At 45.3% G+C, this 22,973-nt stretch overlaps 1 protein-coding gene across 2 annotated transcripts in view; it reads left to right on the top strand.

Annotated features, from left to right (window-relative positions):
- The first annotated feature begins 352 nt into the window (after window positions 1–352).
- The window catches only part of LOC137423052 (digestive cysteine proteinase 2), a 49,084-nt gene continuing 26,463 nt past the window's right edge, over window positions 353–22,973 (top strand). The window contains exons 1-5 of one of the 2 annotated variants that reach the window (XM_068109827.2): window positions 353–600; window positions 5,511–5,573; window positions 10,159–10,251; window positions 11,682–11,854; window positions 14,184–14,424. In XM_068109827.2, coding sequence (XP_067965928.2) covers window positions 570–600; window positions 5,511–5,573; window positions 10,159–10,251; window positions 11,682–11,854; window positions 14,184–14,424 — 601 coding nt within the window. In that variant the 5' untranslated portion in view covers window positions 353–569. Of the gene's footprint in view, window positions 601–4,519; window positions 4,676–5,510; window positions 5,574–10,158; window positions 10,252–11,681; window positions 11,855–14,183; window positions 14,425–22,973 lie in introns of those variants that run through there. The other variant, XM_068109828.2, reaches the window with a different exon arrangement.

Here is a 22,973-nt window from a genome sequence, read left to right as displayed (position 1 = left end):
GTGTATTTTCTACACTTGAGCATCTTTCGTTCATCTACATAATACGTACAGTAAGTAAGCAATAGCCGACACAAAAGGTACTTCCAGTTACAAACTCCTTTCCCGGTTTAAAGTGTTCCTACCACACTCACTGATCTCCCCTTTTAAAAATCAATTAATAAGATAAACAATATCTATTAATCATTTATGTAATTAATTAATTACTTATTCCTTCAATCCTGCATTCATTCATTGAAAATTCATTCATTAAAAAAATTCATTCATTATCCCTTCTTGGCACACGGAGCAGCGACCCTTTAAAAACAAGGCCAGTTGAGTTGAGACAAAATAAAATTAATTGCGGGGTTGGCGCGACTAAAAAACACAACATGGACGTTCCTCCATGTCCACAATGACGGAACGGATGTAAAACAACAACCACATTATGAGGAAGTGAAACATGGTAAAAGCAAGTCACGAGACGGGGTGCAGGTCGGCGCAAGCACGAGCAGCTGATCAGCTGATTTTGGCAGCGCTGATTGGCCAGGCCGCGTCACGTGGAGCATTCGCCGAGCCGCAGTGTGGACGGCATGTCTCTGCTATGGATCGCTTGTTGTCTCGGTAAGTGAACCTGTCTAAATGAACGGAATTCATTCACGGGTATGTCTACAGGTATTGGGGATGGACTTTGAGTTTGAGTGCTACGTGGATATTGGTCAGGTGGAGCATGGTGTTCACCTTTGAAGTACCGATTACACCGTGATCTTCAGGATTGTGGCGGACACAAAAGCCCACTGGCGTGGTGACATCATCCCGCGCACCAAGTGGGCGGTGGCCACGCCCGAGGGGTAGGCGTGGCCTCATGAGATACACCGGGCGCCCAGCTCGGAGCGGGCCAGTGTTACAGTGAGCTCTTACAATAAAGATGTTTATATGTTACCGCTTGTCCGCTTCCTCCTTGCTCGCAAGCAGCGCGCGTAACGCCGCGCTTTACTGGTGACCCTCGACGTTGGATCTGCCGGAGCGATCCTTCCACACGCGACGCCATTGCCATGGCCAACTTCGTCAAACTTCCGGAATTTTGGGAGGCTCAGGCCGAAGTCTGGTTCGTCCAGGCCGAAGCCCAATTTCAGCTTCGGCGCCTCACCGGCGATGACACGCGCTATTGCCACGTCGTCGCCTCCCTCGGGCCCGGCACGGCCGCTCGAGTTGTGTCCGTCCTTCGCCACCCACCGGACGGCCACAAGTACGAGGCACTCAAGCGGCTACTCCTAGCCACGTTCGGCCTCACGGACGACGCACGGGCCGACCGCCTCCTGGATCTCCCCGAGCTCGGTGACACGCGCCCGTCGGTCCGAATGGACCATATGCTGTCACTGTTGGGCGACGAAGCCCCCGGTTCTCTATTCCGGGCGCTTTTCCGGCGCCAACTTCCAGCGCAGGTTCGCCTCGCGTTAGCCGGGACCGGGCTAACGGAACCCCGAGCATTGGCAGCCGTGGCGGACAGGTACTTTGCCGCTTCGGACACGCGGGCGAGAGTCGGCGTGGCCGTCACGGCCCTCGAGGCTGATGCTGCTGCCGGGCCTCCTGCTGCTGCCTCCCATGCTGCTGTTCCACAGCATCAGCTTCTACAGCATACGCAGCATGCGTATACGCACCTCGTGAACGCCGCCACACCCCGCCCACCGCCGCGGCGAAAACCGCCACCGCGGGGAAACCCGCCAACTCCACCGGCCTGGCGGAGCCAGCCGCGCTCCTCCAGCTCCACCACCTGGTGCTGGTTCCACGCCAAGTTCGGCCACGAAGCTCGGCAGTGTCATCCGCCATGCTCCTTCAACAGGTCGGGAAACGCCCGGGCCGGCGCTCAATAGTGGCGATGAGCGCCGGCCGTTCGAGCAGCCTGCTGTTCATAACGGACACCTTCTCCGGCGCCGTTACCTGTGCGACACGGGAGCGCAGGTGAGTGTCATTCCCGCCGGCACGTCAGACAAGCACGCCGCGGGTGGGGGCCCCGCGCTGCTTGCCGCGAACGGGACGCCCATCCGTACGTACGGAAAACGCTGCCTCTCTCTGCGGTTTGGAGGGCAGGTTTTCCGATGGACGTTCGTCACCGCCGACGTGCCCATGGCACTGCTTGGCGCGGACTTCCTGTGCGCTAATGGGCTCCTGGTCGACGTCAAGCGCAGACGTCTTGTCCAGGCCGAGACGTTCAGCTCGCTCGCTTGTGCGTTGCCCAGCTCAACGAGCGGCTTGCCAAGCGGCTTGCCGAACGGTTCGGTTCCGGCCACGTTGGTCTGTACGCTTCCGGCAGCGGACGCATTCACCCGCCTCCTCGCCGGCTTCCCGGCCCTCACGCGGCCCACCTTCTCGGCGGGGGCCGTCAAGCACGGGGTGGCCCATCACATCCCCACCGTCGGGCCACCGGTCTACGCCCGGGCACGCCGCCTCGAGCCGACGAAGCTGGCGGTGGCAAAAGCGGCGTTCGCTACCCTGGAGCGACTCGGCATCGTTCGGCGCTCAGAGAGCGCTTGGGCGTCGCCGCTGCACATCGTGCCGAAGCCCGGCGGGGGATGGCGACCGGGCGGGGACTATCGCCGTCTCAATGACGCCACGACTCCCGACCGCTACCCCGTCCCCCACATTCAGGACTTTTCCGCCCGTTTGGCGGGCAGGTCCTTCTTCTCGAAGGTGGACCTCATACGCGGCTACCATCAGGTCCCCGTCAGGCCGGAGGACATCCCGAAGACGGCGGTCATCACGCCATTCGGACTCTTCGAGTTCCTGCGCATGCCCTTCGGTCTGAAGAATGCGGCTCAGGCGTTCCAGCGACTGATGGACAGCGTCCTGCACGACTTGGATTTTGTCTACGTCTACCTGGACGATATCCTCGTCGCCAGCGCGTCCCGCGAAGAGCACCTACGCCACCTCCGCACGCTCTTCGAACGCCTGGGCCAGCATGGCCTGATTGTGAACCCCGCAAAGTGCCGGTTCGGCGCCGCCACAATCGATTTTCTGGGGCACCGTGTCACCAGGCACGGAGCCGTCCCCCTGCCGGCCAAGGTGGAGGCGGTGAAGGGGTTTCCGCGCCCCCGCACGATCAGAGGGCTGCAGGAGTTCCTGGGCATGGTGAACTTTTACCATCGGTTCCTGCCCCGTATCGCCCAGCTCCTGCGCCCCCTGCACGAAGCTCTCCGAGGTAAGCCGGGCAAAGGCGACGTTACCTGGACCGAGCAGATGGACACGGCGTTCACGGGCGCGAAGCTCGCCTTGGCTAACGCCACCATGCTCGCGCACCCGGCGCCCGATGCACCGATCGCCCTCACCACCGATGCCTCGGACTACGTGGTGGGCGCGGTGCACGAGCAATGGGTGCGTGGAGCTTGGCAACCGCTGGCGTTCTTTAGCCGGCAGCTTCGCCCGCCCGAACGCCGTTACAGTACCTTCGACCGCGAGTTGCTCGGACTTCACTTGGCGGTCAGGCACTTCCGCCATCTGCTCGAGGGCCGTGCGTTCACTGCCTTCGTCAATAAAATTTACTATTAATTATTTACTCGATTTCACGTCATTTCCTCCATCTTGTGGAAGTACCTTTAGGACGTCAGTCAGCGTTATGTTCATTCTTAACATACTCAGCATTAGGCCCACATGAGCTATCCTGGCAAATAATGAACAGCAATTTACATTTGACTTGGTTCATTGTTGGCCACATATCACACTCTGGGTGACCCACACTACTATCCAAACAAGTTTGGTTACAATCGGTACAGGCATAGCCAGCCGAGACATGGCAATACATTACCCATGATGGTGTGGAAAGACAGATACTCGCAGAGACAAACAGACAGAGCTGGTCATTGTCATACTTCGCTAACCCCCTCCGGAACCAAGGTATGAATAAATTCTTTGCTTGAAGATCTGTCTCCATATTATGAACCCTCCAATAGAAGGGGCCCCCACGTGAGGTTTGCAGGAGGCCCCCCACATACCCAGCGGAGGCTCTGCATACCATACCATACCATACCCTACCATACATACGGGGGGACAAACGCTGTTCCTAACATCATTGCCCTACCCTTATGGGCTGCGCCTTAAAAACGTGTATTTTCTACACTTGAGCATCTTTCGTTCATCTACATAATACGTACAGTAAGTAAGCAATAGCCGACACAAAAGGTACTTCCAGTTACAAACTCCTTTCCCGGTTTAAAGTGTTCCTACCACACTCACTGATCTCCCCTTTTAAAAATCAATTAATAAGATAAACAATATCTATTAATCATTTATGTAATTAATTAATTACTTATTCCTTCAATCCTGCATTCATTCATTGAAAATTCATTCATTTAAAAAATTCATTCATTATCCCTTCTTGGCACACGGAGCCGCGACCCTTTAAAAACAAGGCCAGTTGAGTTGACACAAAATAAAATTAATTGCGGGGTTGGCGCGACTAAAAAACACAACATGGACGTTCCTCCATGTCCACAATGACGGAACGGATGTAAAACAACAACCACATTATGAGGAAGTGAAACATGGTAAAAGCAAGTCACGAGACGGGGTGCAGGTCGGCGCAAGCACGAGCAGCTGATCAGCTGATTTTGGCAGCGCTGATTGGCCGGGCCGCGTCACGTGGAGCATTCGCCGAGCCGCAGTGTGGACGGTATGTCTTTGCTATGGATCGCTTGTTGTCTCGGTAAGTGAACCTGTCTAAATGAACGGAATTCATTCACGGGTATGTCTCCAGGTATTGGGGGTGGACTTTGAGTTTGAGTGCTACGTGGATATTGGTCAGGTGGAGCATGGTGTTCACCTTTGAAGTACCGATTACACCGTGATCTTCAGGATCATAATTAATGAAGAAGAAGAAGAAGACCTGTGGTTGTGTTGAGAAGGATGTTTGTCCAATTATGAACCCATATAAATATAATATATATGATGTGCAATTGTGACGTCAGTGAGAGGCTCTCGTCCAAAGAGTGAATGTTCATTAACCTCACCCTACAAGTAAAGTACAAGCCTCCCTCCAGGTGCCCCCAGGTGCCTCCAGGTACCTCCAGGTCATTAAACAATAAATAAAAATCACAAATTTGTGTTAAAACGTCCCGTTGAGGCTCGTGTTCCTCACCCACTGTTCTCATCCGCAAATCCCCTTGAACATGTCATGTTGGGGGAGGTAATGGGCGTTGTTGCTGCTCATAATGGGCAAAATGGCCTCCTGTGTCTAATAAATAGATTTTTCCAAATGTTAGTAAAATAATCTTTAGGAAGAAATATGATGTACGGCACATTTCATGTTGCGGATTAAAATCTTATTTTATAACAATCCGTAGTTGCTGTAAATTCCGACGGTTACATTTTCAACTGGACAATTGCATCTAAATACTAAATATCAAGAGTTGATCTCCAGTTCCGAGAAACGTCATCACCTGGTACAGCAAAACTATACATTGAGGCTCACCTGGCAAAGTTGTGATGGTGAAATGAATTGGATTTTTCTTTCTAACTCAGAAAAATGATTCTCGCCGTAGGTCTTGCCGCTGCGTTTCCAGCCAAGGAACCTCCAAAGTTTGGTGATTTGTACCATGTATCAGGTATGCAGAGTTTCGACCTTTTTTGGATTCTCTCTTTTGTCTTCACCTGTGTTTTTCTTTGCTTTGGTAATAATAATTTATAAAAATTTCTGATCATACAAGATGAGGGCTTGTAGGATGCCCGAGAGTCTAGAGGTACGCACACTCTCCTCTAAGCGGTCTATCCGTTGTTTGAATCCCGACCCGGCTATAAAAGAGTAGCCGAACTATCGCCAGCACCATTAACATATCACAAATTCCTCCCCTAACCTACAGAGGGCACTGCATCATCGGCACAGTTGCGTCCTCAGCCAGTGATGCTATCCCACAGCCTCGTGCTGCATATGAAAGAAGATATGACATGATACTTGATCAATTGTATAAAATAAATGGGTGTATTGTGATCAAACGCTTTCAAATGAGGGAACTGGAGTAAAGTTGATGGCGCCATCTCAAATCCTCACGCTTCCCACCTAAAGCTAACCTGAAAGATCTCAAAAAGTTCAACCGTTTAGTAATAATACCGTTTAATAGTAATAATTAATTAATTAATTAAATTAAGTAATTTTAATTAATTAATTAATTAATCAAATTAATTAAATTAATTAATTAAAAATAGTAATTAATTAATAACCGTTTAATAGATAATAGTAAAAAGATCACCGTTTAGAGGCCATTTTTCCCCGCAAAGCGGGGGTTGGCCTTTTCGGGGACCATGGTAGTTGTTGTTTTTTGGTCCCCTTTTTTTGAAGCAATGTTTTACGGCCGGATGCCCTTCCTGACGCCAACCCTTTTTGCCGCCTTCAACGACAAACAGGGAATTACCAGTGAACTGGTACTCAATTAGCCGACCTCAGAAGGATGACAGGCTGAGTCAACCCCCCTGGCGTTAATTCGGAGATCGACCGAGATTCGAACCCAGGATCCGAGGATCCTAAGCTGGCACCCTAGCCGCCAGTAAAAAAAAAAAAAAAAAAGTTCAACCAGGAATGACCTAATATCAAATTTAGGGTTAAAATCAATTTTCCTTTTTGACCCGACACCCTAAGTCGTCACACCCTGGGGTGTGAACTTGGGGGTCAAATACAAAAAATATTTTCAGATTTAATATTTCCCCCAATGTTGATTGTCGATACAAAGTTTCATTTAAAAAATGTGCCTGTAATTACCTCTGCCACTAAAGGTGGATGAAGGTTTTGTTTTCACCCCTGTCCGTTTGTGAACGAGATATCTTAAGAAAGTTGTGGACAGATTCGGACGAAATTTGGCAGAGATGTAGCGTATGTCACAGGGACGAAATTATTAGATTTTGGTGAAGATCCGGATTCGGATCCGGCTACTTGAAAATTTTAAGTGGTTCTTCAACATTGGGAGATAGGGCCAAAAACGATACATAGCAGGATATCTCAAAAAGTTATGCATGGATTTGGATGAAACTTTGTGGAGATGTTAGGCGTGCGCCGAGGAAGAATCGATTCAATTTTGGTGAAGAGCTGGATCCGGCTAGTAGAATTTATGAAGTGATTCTTTACCATTGGGAGGTAGGGCCAAAAACGATATGCAGCAGGATATCTCAAAGTTGTGGACGGATGATTTCAATTAAATGTGATTCTGTATTGTGATTTTCTGGACCACTGTGGGATACAAAACGTAAACTGTTCACTTGGCGGAGATATGCTCTCTACTGAGTGCCATTCGAGTCGCATTTTTTGGCATTCGACCTTTTGACTCCACCCCAGAGGACAGAGCCAAAAGGGATGCTGCTCTGCACGTTCCTGCCATGTGGTGATCATAACTACCAAATATGGTTAATTTCTGCCAACTGTTTGGGAGATTTATCTATCTATAATTCCAGTAGTGTGTGTGTGTGTGTGTGTGTGTGTGTGTGTGTGTGTGTGTGTGTGTGTGTGTGTGTGTGTGTGTGTGTGTGTGTGTGTGTGTGTGTGTGTGTGTGTGTGTGTGTGTGTGTGTGTGTGTGTGTGTGTGTGTGTGTGTGTGTGTGTGTGTGTGTGTGTGTGTGTGTGTGTGTGTGTGTGTGTGTGTCTGTGACCGCTGTTTCTCGACAACTACCGGTCCGATATACTTGAAACTTGCCAGGTATATTGCTGGGGACCCGAGGATGTGCCTTTTCAAGGTTTGAAATTAATCGGAGAAGTAGTTACCGAGCTATGGTGATTTAGCCGTTCGCCGTTCGCTTTGGCTTTGCGAATGGACCAAACCATTTCATGTAAATAGAGGGGGGGGGGGGGGGGGGTTCTGTGGTCGTTGCGAATGAACCAAACCATTTCATGTAAATAGAGGGGGGGGGTTCTGTGGTCGTTACTGCCACGTGGTTTCAAAGTTTTTTTTTTGTTGTTGTTGTTTGCACGCATGCTTTTTTGCACGCACGTACGGGCACCCACGTACGGGCACGTCCTAGTTTAACAAATGGACAGAAGAAACTGTTTTTATGCCTCCGCTGACGAAGTCGCTGGAGGCATCATATTTTTAGGTTATGCATCCCTGATAGGTTTTCATTACTGCGATAACTTGAGAACAGCTGAACTCCAAGTCAGATTACTGAAGAGTGCCGTTCTAGGTTGTTTTCAAAAAGCATGGGGATAACGAGTTTAGGTAATGGACCATGAATCTTCCCTCCAGGACTTCAAGATCGTTGTTCACCTCTTCCTCCATCCATACTCATGATCTTTTCCATCCTTATTAACCATTCCTTAAGCCCTCGACTTCCTTTCCAGGTTATTGTGTTTTCTCCCCTCCTCCCTACACCGACGTTTCCATATATATAGAGAGCATTCAGAAAGCATTCAGACCCCTTCACTTTTTTCACATTTTGTTATGTTGCAGCTCATCAATCTACACTCGATACCCATAATGACAAAGAGAAAACAGGATTTTAGAAAGTTTTTCAAATTTATTAAAAAGAAAAAACTGAAATATCACATTGACATAAGTATTCTTACCCTTTGCTATGACACTTGAAATTTAGCTCAGGTGCCTCCCATTTGTCTTGATCATCTTTGAGATGTTTCCACACCTTGTTTGGAGTCCACCTGTGGTAAATTCAATTGATTGGACATGATTTTGAAAGGCACACACCTGTCTATATAAGGTCTCACAGCTGACCGTGCATATCAGAGCAAAAACCAAGCCATGAGGTCGAAGGAACTGCCTGCAGAGCTCAGAGACAGGATTGTGTTGAGGCACAGATCTGGGGAAGCCTACAAAAAAAAATTCTACTGCATTGAAGGTTCCCAAGAGCACAGTGGTCTCCATAATTCTTAAATGGAAGAAGTTTGGAACAGCCAGGACTCTTCCTCGAGCTGGCTGCCCGGCCAAACAGCAATCGGGGGAGAAGGGCCTTGGTAAGAGAGGTGACCAAGAACCCAATGGTCACTGGCTGAGCTCCAGAGATCCTATGTGGAGATGGGAGAAACTTCCAGAAGGACAACCATCACTGCAACATTCCACCGATCTCTGCTTTATGGCAGAGTGGCCAGGCGGAAGCCTCTCCTCGGTGAAAGACACATGAAAGCCTGCTTTGAGTTTGCAAAAAAACACCTAAAGGACTCTGAGACTGTGAGAAACAAGATTCTGTGGTCTGATGAAACAAAGATTGAACTGTTTGGCTTCCGTCTGGCCACTCTGCCGTATAGCCCAGATCGGTGGAGTGTTGCAGTGATGGTTGTCCTTCTGGAAGTTTCTCCCATCTCCACACAGGATCTCTGGAGCTCAGCCAGAGTGACCATCGGGTTCTTGGTCACCTCTCTTACCAAGGCCCTTCTCCCCTGATTGCTCAGTTTGGCCGGGCGGCCAGCTCTAGGAAGAGTCCTGGCTGTTCCAAACTTCTTCCATTTAAGAATTATGGAGACCACTGTGCTCTTGGGAACCTTCAATGCAGCAGAGATTTTTTGTTGGCTTCCCCAGATCTGTGCCTCGACACAATCCTGTCTCTGAGCTCTGCAGGGAGTTCCTTCGACCTCATGGCTTGGTTTTTGCTCTGATATGCATTGTCAGCTGTGAGACCTTATATAGACAGGTGTGTGCCTTTCCAAATCATGTCCAATCAATTGACTTTACCACAGGTGGACTCCAATCAAGGTGTAGAAACATCTCAAAGATGATCAAGAGAAATGGGAGGCACCTGTGCTAAATTTCAAGTGTCATAGCAAAGGGTATGAATACTTATCCCAATGTGATATTTCAGTTTGTTTTTTTTAATAAACTTGCAAAACTTTGTAAAATCCTGTTTTCTCGTTGTCATTATGGGGTATTGAGTGTAGATTGAGGAGGGAAAAAATGAATTTAAACGATTTCAGCATAAGGCTGCAACATAACAAAATGTGAAAAAGTGAAGGGGTTTGAATATTTTCTGAATGCACTGTATATATAGATATTTTTTTGTTTCATTGCTGTTTCATCCCTGGCCTTCGTTTCCTGTACTTTCAAGTCCCTTATTGGTAAGTTTGAGTTTATATCCAGGTTGTTCACTGCTTGTCCTTCTCTTACCTGTCATTCTTTCCCTTTTCTACAAAAAAAAATGCAGAAGTAATCTGCTTGTTCATTAATGTTATCTTCACTGTGCCAAATAATCCTGTTTTCTCACCAGGTGTCATCCATCTTCCTTATTCTGAGATTGAAGAGCCGTTTGAGGCCTGGTACAATGGTACGGGCAAAGAAAGTCGGATTGATTACTACAAAGGTATGTTTGGGTTTGCTACGACAAAAAGTGTTCCCATCTCAACCCTTAGTTTGGCTTTGCCTGGTAGTGTTCCCACCTGGACCCCTGGCTGATCATATACTCTGTTTGTCCATTGCATACTAATGTCCTTGTTGGTATACTGATGGCTTTGTCCTACATATGATGTACGTACAAGCTCCTCCATGAGCATTTGATCCTGGAAAAATAAATAAAAAAGGGGATAACTGCAGGGAATGATTGGTGAATCCTGTGCTGGATTTTAAGTCTCTCTTTAAATTGGAATTTTGTTTATTTTTTTGTGTTGTTTCTACTACTTTTGGACCCGTTTTTGGTTATAATTTATTGGCTTTAGTTTATTGCATGATAATGTAGTTTAATTGATCGACATCTGGACACCAGCCGACCCATCATTCCCACCTCCCCTCCCACTCACCCCAAAAATGACGCAGAAGGAAATTTTTAACTCTTCGGACATTTTATTTTCTACAATGTCCAAGCCTTGCAGAGGAATTTTTCCACCTGTATTGCATGAATAACAAGGTCCATAAGACAAAACCATAACACGTTTTACCCCAAAATTACAATTGTGATGCATGTGCTCAAATGAGCACCAAAGCAATATTTTACCCTCACTGGAGGAAAGGCTATTACATTTGTGCCCGCTTGTTTGTTTGTATCTGTCTATCCGCACATAATGTGTTAACATCGGCCACAAATGCCACCTGGTGGTAGCCAGTAATAGATGTCTTTTTTTCTTTTCTTTTTTTTCATCCAAGTACCTTTACAGAGTATGTACTATGAAAATGCACGTCTATAAAGTACTGTATGTACTATTAGAATGACACTTGGTAGAGCACATACCTCCACCAGGCTGGACAATTTACGTTTTGTATCCCACTGTTAGGCCGGATGTGGTTCCGGACCTTAACCAAAATCTAATCAGATTGTTCCCTTCACCTAAACAACTCATCCAACTAGTTTTGTCAAAACTCATCCATAACGTTTTGAGATATTGTGCTATTTAACGTTTTTTGGCCCCATCTCTCAATGGTGAAGAATCACTTAAAGATTTATTGTATACGGATCATTAAAAAAAAATCCAATCGATTCATCCTTGTCACCCAACCGGTCCACCAAATTTTGTCTGAATCCGTCCCTAACTTTTTGAGATAATCTGCTTGCAGACAGCCAAACAAACAGACAGGGGTGGTGCACCTTTGGTGGTGGAGGTAAAAATATGTAAAATACATGTATCTGTATGATAAAACCGAAAAGGTGTGTTTGCCTGCTGTATGAACATAAACCTACGCCGTCAATGCATCGTCGCTGCACCACACAAAACACAAAGCTAGTCCTGATGTATACAACAAAAAGATACAATAAGGATAGTAATGAGACTTGCCTATTTATCCATTTATTGTTTGTTTCAGGCCAAGTAAAGACATTTCAACATGCATTTGAGCTCCAGAATGGGATTGGCTACAAGATCAGCCCTGAAACGACAGAGACGGAGTTTAATGTCATTAAATGCTTTCAAGTCAATGGTACAAAGACGACTCCAATTTATTCACAGCCGATCTTCCCGGACATCTCAAGTTTTAAGGTATCCGATTCCATTCGTGAAAATCGCAAACCTTTGTGCTGGAGATTATTTCTAGGTACATATTAATGTGTACAGTACACTGAAAGTATAGGTTATTCCCCTTCGGTGCCAATATCCTGGTCAAATCCCACATTCATGTTTTTCCTACATGTACAGATGGAAATTGGAACTGCTGATTTGTGATGTCCATTGAAATGCCACGATTTCTTTGATCGTATTACTCAAACAGTTTGCATCCAAGAGAGTGAGACAAGTTATCTATTTAATATATTATGTTCCTCTCTTACCATTTGCATATACCACGTGTAAAAATGGCAGAAATTTTGCTTTGTTTCCCACGTTTTAGCACCAATTTGCCTGGGTGTACCAAAGTTCGATCAATGCAGTGGTTTCAAAAATGTGTGAAAATACAAATGTCCTCGACCAGACACACTGTGGGATCGAGAGCCCCCTCGCTACTTCCACATCCTGTTTTGTTTGTTTGTTTGTTTGTTTTTTAATGTGGAAGGCTCCAGTCACGGACTATATAATCCTCATCGAGGCCAGGCCTTAAATAAAAGAACTGCATTGATAGAAAAGTGAAGAAAAAGACAATAGGTTTGAGTTTTTGAGGAGGTAAAAAAAAAAATCTGCTTTTTGAAAAGGGGAAGATCATAAGTGTTTGGAGACATGGGAAGCAGTTCCAGAGTTTGGCATTGGAGGGGAAGAAACAAACATAACGGCCCACCCTTAAGTTACCAATGGCCACAGAATAATCATGCGATGTCGAGGCTTGTCGAGTATTCTCACAAATGGCGGAGGTATACAAGCAACAAGTTATTGGGAACAGAAACCAAAGTAATATCTGTAGAAAAGAGAAAGTCAACTTTACAGCTTGATCCGAGCGGGTCGAGTTTTAAAGTCAGATTTGGAGAGATGATAAATCGGATTACTTTGGATTCAATTCTGTCCAATAAGTATGTGGATCTAGAACCTCCCAAGATGTGAGAGCAGTACTCTATACAATGAGGAATGAATCCTTTATATAGTTGAAGCAACTGTTTCGAGGAGAAGAATCTTTGACATCTGACCAGGACTCTTAGTTTATTGGAGGCAGACTTAGCTATTTGCATAATGTGTGGATTCCAGGATAAATTTGATGTTGGGGTAATACCTAGTAGGTTTATTGAATCACATGGTGTAATTGTGGAGCTTTCAAAGGAGATTGTACAGTTGAGGGGAGTTTTAGAGAGAGAGAGAGAGATGGGAAGAAATTGAGTTTTGGAAGCATTAGATTTAACCCGATTACATTTGCCCCACTGGGAAATCTTGTCCAAATCCGAATTTAAAGAAGTGGTTGTGATCAAACGAGATGTAGATAGAGTGAGGGAAGATGGGGCAGATGGGAAAACATGGAGGAATGTAATGTTGAGTCATCAGCATGCGAGTGCATTTGGTTATTTGTAGAAGGTCATTGATTGGTTTGCTGTTTCAAATCCATCATGTCCTTGTTTGTGGGTTACAATCGTTTTGTGATATAAATTTTGTTTAGCACCAACTAATCAATTCTCAGAGAGACAGAGACTGATCAGTTTCTGTTCATACCCTGCAGTGTTGCTGCATTCACAGCAGTTTGATTGGGGCAGGGTAGAAAGGGATCTTTCTTTCTTTCTTTTTTCCTCTGTCTCTTTGCTCTTGAGGAAAACAATTTTGTATAATCCCATCGTGTTTGGAAAAAATCTCATTGTTTTGTACACAGGGAGATTTTCTCCCGTTGCTAAAACCCTCCAGGATAATCCCTGTATATATATATATGTGTATATGCGGTGTTGCTGCCGGTTGCCGGTATGTATGTTGGTTGTGCCGCCAGGTCGGCAAATTGAGTACCAGCTTGCTGGGATGAATGATCCCGGTGTGTACCCCGGTTTAGAATAGGTACACCGTATCCCTGCGCATCGTAAGAGGCGACCAAGGGTTGGCGCCAGGAAGGGCATCCGGCCATAAAAACATTGCCTCAAACAGGGAACCATGATTGTCATGGGGCCCGCAAGGATAACCCCCGCTCTAGTGGGGAAAATGGCCTTAAAACGATCATTCATTCATTCATTTTCTTTGCTCTTGAGGCCACAAATATTGAATGAGTGAGTCCCGCAAAGATTGAGGCATTGTTTGCTGGTTTTCTGAGTTGTTCATTGGTTTAAAGTACAAATGTTTGTATTTTTTTATTTAAATAATTTTTCGACATCTTTCCACCTTAACATTAAAATTGATTTGCTACGATGATGACTTGATTGTGTGGATGGTCATTGTACTAATGACAAACATCTATTGCGATACTTGGTTGCCTCAGTTTGTAGGCATGGATCACATCAAAGGCAGGAAGTGTCAGCTCTGGCGTAATGTGATGTACGATGGTGGCAGGAAGCAGACATATTCCCTGTGGGTTACCGGCAATGGTGCTGATGTCGAACCAATGCGATACGAGATGATAGGAGTGAACACCTTGCTTGGCTCTCACTTTGACAAATATTACATCGACTACAACGACTTCCAGAAAGACGTGGACCCTGCCTACTTTCGTCTACCGAAAGGTAACATTTATCTGCTTATGGCTGTCTTAGGAGGACTGTTTAATTTATTCCTTCAATTGAAAAGACAATGTTGTGGGTATTTGAAGTAACGGATGACCACAACAAACCGGTACCCATACAATTTAATAAACATTCTTTATTATCCCCACACTTTTTGAAAAAATACAACTGGGAGATATTGTAATTGGGTCTGTCTGTTTGTGTCTGTTATGCTATCTCCTAAATGGTTGGGCAGAGATTCACCAAACTTGGTAGTTGGTTATGATCACCACATGGCACCAAGGTGCAAAAGCAGTGTCATTTTGGTCTCGTCTCTTTGGTTGGGGTCAGAAGGTCAAATACCGAAAAATGCATTTGCGAGCACATTTTAAAACATTTTAAAATGAAACTTTGTACATGCACTCAACATTGGGGACTCATTAAATATGCAACTTTTTTTTGGGGGGGGGAGGGATTTGACCCCCGTTCCTGCTCCAGGGTTGGGGACCACTGATTTGTATACAATACTGGAAGGGTTATGGCTAGCCACGTTGTGCACACCATTGTGTCACCACAGCCTAGAAGTGTGTGTGTGTGTGTGTGTGTGTGTGTGTGTGTGTGTGTGTGTGTGTGTGTGTGTGTGTGTGTGTGTGTGTGTGTGTGTGTGTGTGTGTGTGTGTGTGTGTGTGTGTGTGTGTGTGTGTGTGTGTGTGTGTGTGTGTGTGTGTGTGTGTGTGTGTGTGCGCGCGCGCGCGCGCGCTTGTACGCGCTTTTTAACGTCTATTAATTAACTAGTGGGGGCACCCGTGGGAATCCCACGGGCTTCGACATGTGTGACATTTAGACATTTTCATTTCGATGCAGCATATTCAGTTTTACAAAATGGTTACTGTCAATTTATCAGAAACACAAATGATGTAATCTACACAGTTTATTTATTTTATGTAACATGTTACTCCTCACTCATCTCCTCTCCCCCTCATTCATTTGCCCCCACCCCACCCCATCACTCCACTCTTCTCTCCCCCTCATTCCTCTCTAACTCCTCCTCACTCCTGTCTTCCCATTACTCCTCTCCCCCTCACTCCCTCACTCCCTCACTCCTTTCCAACTCCTTCCCACTGCTCTCTTCGCTTTACTCCTCTCTCTTCACTCTATTTCCCCACATGCAGAACCAACTTTCTATTGTTGACTTTTTATTGTGACTACATATAAATTAAACATTTCATCGCGACGACTGTCATCAAATGGAAAAGACCTTGGGGGGGGGGGGGGGGGGGGAGAAGGGAAGTATTACGAGCGATGTATACACCCTTCTTTCCAGCGAAAAACAAAATGTCTATTTTCCTTGCAGCATACATGATAGAAAGTATCATTTCTTAAATTAAATAAACTTGAAGTTTACAGGCACTTCCATTATTTAAGAGCAGGTTGGACAACACATTGGTCCTCCTCTCATCTAATGTTACCCTGATTTTCAAACAAACATGCACACCTCACAATAACTTATGTTGTAGCGGTTACCTTATTCGCATGTTGCGGTTAACTTATTCGCATGTAACGGTTACCTTATGTTTGGTCATAATCCACGTGCACGGGCCTGTGGGGCTTTTGGTTTGTTGGACGTGACGCACGCGCGGTTGTCGGAGCCATGCCCTCTGAAGAGGATTTTGGCTTTATAAAAGCGGTACGACTTCCGTTCGCGTAGTGTGCTGGAGATTTCTGTACGAATAAACGAGCTTCGAACCCTACGAAATGGCCTCGTTCTCTCGCCTTCCGCGACTCCTAAACTGGTGACCCCGGCTGCCCCCGAACGGATTCGGGGGCTGCAAACGAACACGGCAAGCGTGCCCTGGCCAGGGAAGCCACCGAAACTGGTGACCCCGGCTTCTCCCGAACGGATGCGGGCGCGGTTTTGAACGCAGTTTCGATCGAACTGCCGGAGTTTTGGAAACGACGAGCGGCTATGTGGTTCGCGCACCGCGCTCGGCTCCTCCTCTCCGACCAGAGGGGCGAGCCTGCTCCAGGACCCTCCGAAAGAACACAGTTACGAGATGTGGGTGGCACTGCTGCTCATCTCTTGCGCGCGCACTGACGTTGGTGGCACGGCTGCTTCGTTACCTTCGCGCGCACTGCTGCTCACAACTCGCGAAAACTCTACAACTACAGCTACAGCTCGCGTGTCGAAAGCTGCAACTCGCGCAACTACTACTCCTACTCTGCATCCTCGGGAGGCCCGCGAGGAACCTCGGCAGCCTCCCCCGAGGCCTTGACCAGCCCCTCGGTTGGCTCAACCCCTTTTCGCGCGCACCGAGGCCGAGCACTGCTCGAGCCTTCTCAGCACTGCCAAGCGCCCCCTCGAACTGCAACCTCGGGAGGCCCGCGAGGAGCCTCGGCAGCCTCCCCCGAGGCCTTGACCAGCCCCTCGGTCGGCTCAACCCCACGGTGGCGTTTTTTCACGCGTACCGAGGCCGAGCACTGCTCGAGCCTTCTCGGCACTGCCGAGCGCGTCTGCGAACTACGTACATGCCCGTGGGAGTGAATTCTGGGGGGACGCATGTAGCGGTTAACCTATTCGCATGTCGCGGTTAACTTATTCGCATGTGACGGTTACCTTATGTTTGGTCATAATCCACGTGCACGGGCCTGTGGGGCTTTTGGTTTGTTGGACGTGACGCACGCACGGTTGTCGGAGCCACGCCCTCCGAAGAGGGTTTTGGCTTTATAAAAGCGGTACGACCTCCGTTCGCGTAGAGTGTGCTGGAGATTTCTGTACGAATAAACGAGCTTCGAACCCTACGAAATGGCCTCGTTCTCTCGCCTTCCGCGACTCCTAAAATGTTCAATTTATGTCAAGTAGTGGGACATATACAAACCCCATCGATGGAATGAATGGAAGTTTAAACAGAATTACCTTTACTTCTGTATAATAATGATGATAACTTGTAAAACTAGATGGTATTCATAGAATACTTACCCTGCGCAGTCGACTTGTTGCGAGCTAACTTCTATTTTTGAACTTCTTTTTTTTCTTTCATCCAATATGGCTGCTAGACCACGTGAGTGATGACATCATAAATTTATATTTTCTAATATAATTGTTGCATAGATCACGCTCAATACATTTCAAACTGATCAGACGAAGCGTTGCCCCTGTCGAATTATGTCGTCATAATTATGGCACCAATGATGTCATCGTTAACCACACCTATTCCCCATATGGAGTTCTTTATAATGAGCCATGTTTCAATTTTTTCCATGCAGCGGTTTTGGAGATGTAGAGGTGCAACATTTTTCGGTTTTTCCAAGATGGTGCCTGTACTACCACATGACCTATGACATCCTGATTACCATTAAAATATTCTACAGGAGGAGGCGCTTCTATGTTGAAAATGTCATGCCCATCAGACCAACAGTTGCTGAGGAAAAAAAAAAAAAAAATTCACAATGATTGGATAAGTGTTGTACTTGTCGTATTATACCGTCATAACGAAGGCACCGATGACATAATCATTAAAAAAAAAAAACACCTTTAGAGGCCATTTTTCCCCGCAAAGCGGGGGTTGGCCTTTTTCGGGAACCGTGGTTGTTGTTGTTTTTCGGTCCCCTTTTTGAAGCAATGTTTTACGGCCGGATGCCCTTCCTGACGCCAACCCTTTTTGCCGCCTTTAACGACAAACAGGGAATTACCAGTGAACTGGTACTCAAATTAGCTGACCTCGGAAGGATGACAGGCTGAGTCAACCCCCCTGGCGTTAATTCAGCGATCGACCGGGATTCGAACCCAGGATCCTAGGATCCTAAGCCGGCACCCTAGCCGCTAGCCCAACACCAGGGATAATGACATAATCATTAACATATCTTATTCCCCAAGGGCAGTACTTGACAATGAGCCGTGTTTCAGTTTTGTTTTGTTTTGTGTTTTTCCATGGAGCGGTTTCGGAGATATAGAGGTGCAACTTTTTTCGATTTTTTTTTCCAACATGGCGTCTGTACCACGTGACCTATGACGTCATAATTGTCATTAAAAAAATTCTACATGAGGAGCCGCACATTCTGAGAATTTAGTGCATCGGACTAACGGTTGCACTGGAATTTTTGTTTTATTCATACTGATCAGATCAAGTGTTGTACTTATGTCAAATTATGACGTCGTAATTAAGGCACCGATGACATCACCATCAACATATCTTATTCCTCATGGTGAGTACTTGACAATGAGCCATGTTTCAATTTTTTTCCATTGAGCAGTTTGGGAGATATAGAGATGTAACGTTTTTCCAAGATGGCGTCCGTACCACGTGACCTATGACGTCATAATTAAGAATAAATAAAAAATTATACAGGCGGAGGCGCTTCTATGGTAAAATTTTGTGTCAATTGGACCAATGGTTGCCGAGAAAATGAATTTTTAAAATGCAGACGTACGTAACTGAATGCTTAATCCTGCTTTTCGCTTCGCGAGGGCGACATTTCATCGTGCTGACTGTCATCAAATGGCAAAGTCCTTAAACTTGTAAAAGAAGAACGAAGAAATATTTCTCCGCAATTTCCCGTGTGTTATTTGGATAATTTCCCGTGTGTTATGATATACCGTGCCAATCTCAGCAATTTCCCGTCTGTTAACTTTCATCGAATTTTCTTCCCGTTTTTTTTTTGCAAGCGAGTCTAAAACCATCTTAGCGACTGGAAAAAAAAAAAGAAGAAAAAAAAAGAAATCAGATGGTGAATTAGAGTCGAGATAAAGCCGTGAGAGAAAAATGGAGAAGATTGTCATGGGGACCGCAAGGCTAACCCCCACTCTTGCAGGGAAAATGGCCTTAAAATGCCTGTTGTATAAAGCCATGAGAGAGTCTCAATGGACGCTTTCATTTCATTTAAAATGCGTTTTGTTCTATATAGTCCATTGGCTGAGGGGGTCCCCGTGTGCATGAGATGTGCCCTAAGTTACTCTTCATAATATTGAAGTAGACCATGAGACATATCAAAAAAGTTTGGGTAGACTTTTGGTAACCCAGCAGTAACAGAGGAAATGACGTCATTAGCCACGCCCTTTGCCGCTCTATTGATACCAAAATTTAGGGGTAGGGGAAACATAAATCGCAATAACTTTGGAAGTATAAATAACAGAACTACAAAATACCCATTTAAATGTTTGTATTTAAGTACTCTATTCATTACAATTAATCATTATGCAAATTAATATGTTAATGAGGTCACCAGAGGTCAAAAGGTCACAAAACCCGAGTACAAGTGAAAATTTCACACTGCTCCAAAAAAATACCCACCAAGTTATGGATTTACTCACTTTTACATTTATGATGCATGGAACGTTTAGAATAGATGCTACTGATTACTTTGATATGCATTTGGGGCCTTTTAATGCCTAATTGTATTACATAACAACTGAAAATTGCCGTAAATTTAAAAGGCAGATGTTTTTTCAGTCCATAAATATAATAGAATGTTCTGCATACTAGTACCTTCTTTAGCAATTTGAGAATGTATTCTGAGTTGTGTTTTGTGAAGAGTTCCCTTATGCTCTTCAGTCCATTGTATTAACCCTCAGTGTTTTGTCAAGTAGGCGGACACATCATAAGGTTAGATTTAATTGAAATCTTATTTGAAGCCAAGAAGCCTTTAAAAATACCCATGGGAATGATGACCATGGTTCCATAAAATGTTATCTATGCCTGATCTGCTAGTCAAATGAAAGAGAGACATCTCAAGCAATGATAGACAAGTACATGTTTTAACACAATAGTTTCTATTGTCCACAAGTTTAGTAATTTACCGTTGCTTACTCGCATGTTTGTCAAAGGGATCCAGATGACCCAGCGATGCTTATACAGAGTAAATTACTGCTACATACCTCATACCATAAAGGAATTTCCTTTATGCTAATACCGAGTTGAACCAGAGGGGTTTTTGCATTGCACAATTTGTTCATCACCCTGGAGACTTTGACACTTGCAGAAACTAATGCAGGGAAGTCCATTTTTGCGACAGGCACATCTGTCATTGCTGCATTTTTTGCAATTGCACAAAACTGTGTATTCTTCAGGAAATGGTCTCATGCCTTTAGTTGGCATCAAAAGTTAATCTGCTTCCCTGAAGCCAAAGGCAGTTGGATCCAGTGATGTGGGCTTATGAGGGTGTAACAAAGTCACCATCTGATAGGTTGCATAAAACGCCCTATGGATGTGTTGCTGTATTGCATGGCTAGTTGGCAGAAGTTGCTCCAAGGATACACCTTTACTGTGATGGTACATGTGGTCTCTTAATTGATCCATTGTTGTGCACTTGGTGTTCTTTTTTATAACTTGTACCAGGTATGCCTCACAGGACGCCATGAAACTGTCGGTACAACTTGTTCCAGAATCAAAGTCTTTCAGATACTCAGATGGACTAGCATTATTCAAGGCTGCATGTTTTGTTCCCACCTTGCTTGTGTCGTCACAGCCAGTCAGGGTATGAACAAGTGGTAGCACATAGCAAAGTTCTTCTCCACCCTTTGGTGCTAATGTGTGAACTGGAATGTATCTCGTTGAATCTCCAACACCAGCCCTTAGCCAAAGTTCGCTGAGGCCATTGTAATGAAGAATATTCCAGTAGTGCATAAGCAGTACAAACACATCTGTATCACCAGACAATACGATAATACGTTCAGGTCCACTTTTGACTGCATGCATCGCATGTGGAATGATACGAGCATCTGCCTCTTCTACATCGGGACTGAGGTCTGGCATTTCTGTTGAACGGCCATCTTTGACAGACTGGCATGTAACTGCACCAGATACACCTGAAAAAGAACTTGCCACAACGTTGACTGTGGAAGGTCTTTCTTTTCCGTGCTTTATGGCTTGTGAGTGAAGAAGCATCTGGAGTTTAAATTTATTATTGCTTGATGCCCAAAATCTGTCCATTTCTACAGGTAATGGTGTGTCGTAATTGATAATGTTCATTTCAATTGCCGCTTTAACTGAACGGCGCCTTCTCTCGGAATCTTTTATGGACCCCTCGACATAGGAATCAAAGACCAAATCCAACCTTGTGGTGAAGACATAAACTGAAAGTCACTTGCCTTGATTAAAACAAAAACTTCAAGATTAAACAATGTGATCTTTCTCAAAGGATGCATGCCGCTTGACATGCGCTGGCAACGGAATTCGATTAAAGTTGACCTTTGACCTTGGGCCTCCTACTTACAGAGCAATAAGGGTTAAAACTAAAGAGCATAGGAGAATTCTTGATCACAAAAACTGTTCATATGCACCTTCATATTGCTAACAAATGGTCCCAGCATGACAGCATACTTTGTATGCCCAAGGACTTGAAAAAATTCCACCTTTTAAATTTATGACATTTTTCAATTGATATTATGTAATAAACTTAGGCATTAAAAGGCCCCAAATGCATATCAAAATAATAGGTAGCATCTATTCTAAACGTTCCATGCATCATAAATGTAAAAGTGAGTAAATCCATAACTTGGTGGGTATTTTTTTGGAGCAGTGTGAAATTTTCACTTGTACCCGGGTTTTGTGACCTTTTGACCTCTGGTGACCTCATTAACATATTAATTTGCATAATGATTATTGTAATAGAGTACTTAAATACAAACATTTTAATGGGTATTTTGTAGTTCTGTGATTTATACTTCCAAAGTTATTGCGATTTATGTTTCCCCTACCCCTAAATTTTGGTATCGATAGAGCGGCAAAGGGCGTGGCTAATGACGTCATTTCCTCGGTTACTGCCGGGTTACCAAAAGTCTACCCAAACGTTTTTGATATGTCATGGTCTACTTCAATATTATGAAGAGTAACTTAGGGCACATCTCATGCACACGGGGACCCCCTCAGCCAGTGGATTAATAAACGGTAACTTTCATCGAATTTCCTTCCTGTTTTTTTGCAACCGACTAAAACCATGTTCGCGACTGTGAAAAATGAAATGAGATGAGATATCGAATTAGAGTTGAAATAAAACTGTGAGAGAGCAAGACACCATGGGCCTAACAAAAGAGGCCTCAAAGCTATGCGAGAAACCCAAAAGACCCAGAGGACCAAAAAGACCCAGAGGACCAAAAAGACCCAGAGGACCAAAAAAAAACCCCACGTTTGGCAGGCAGGTATGCTACAAGGCCGTGAAGACCAATGAAAATTTGGTACAACAGGCCCACTAGTTTCTCAAAAGGATTGGTACATCGATATGGTAACACATTTGGGTATTTTACAGCTAGAGCAGTAAAATGAGAGGTTCCAATTAGTTGAGGTAAGTCACACGATTCACAGCACACGAGTCGAAATATATCTGCTATGAGTGGGACTCCCAAGATTGTAACTGGGTGCACCGGAGTGTCTGAGGGACCGCTTGGTGGTGACAAATTCGCACCGCTCATATTTCCAGTCTTGTATGCAGTTCAATGGTGGGGACTTGGAGTCACAGCTGTGAAAACTGGGAAAATTTTTAACTCAAAATTTGATAGTCATTCCTGCTGAAATCTTTTGCCATCTTTGAACTGTCCTTGAGGGTGGAAGCATGAGGATTTGCAATGGTGAGATATC

Source organism: Myxine glutinosa, chromosome 3 (assembly GCF_964187855.1).
Source record: "Myxine glutinosa chromosome 3, kmMyxGlut1.1, whole genome shotgun sequence".
Classification (NCBI taxonomy): Eukaryota; Metazoa; Chordata; class Myxini; order Myxiniformes; family Myxinidae; genus Myxine; species Myxine glutinosa.
This window is presented reverse-complemented; position numbering and strand designations above follow the sequence as displayed.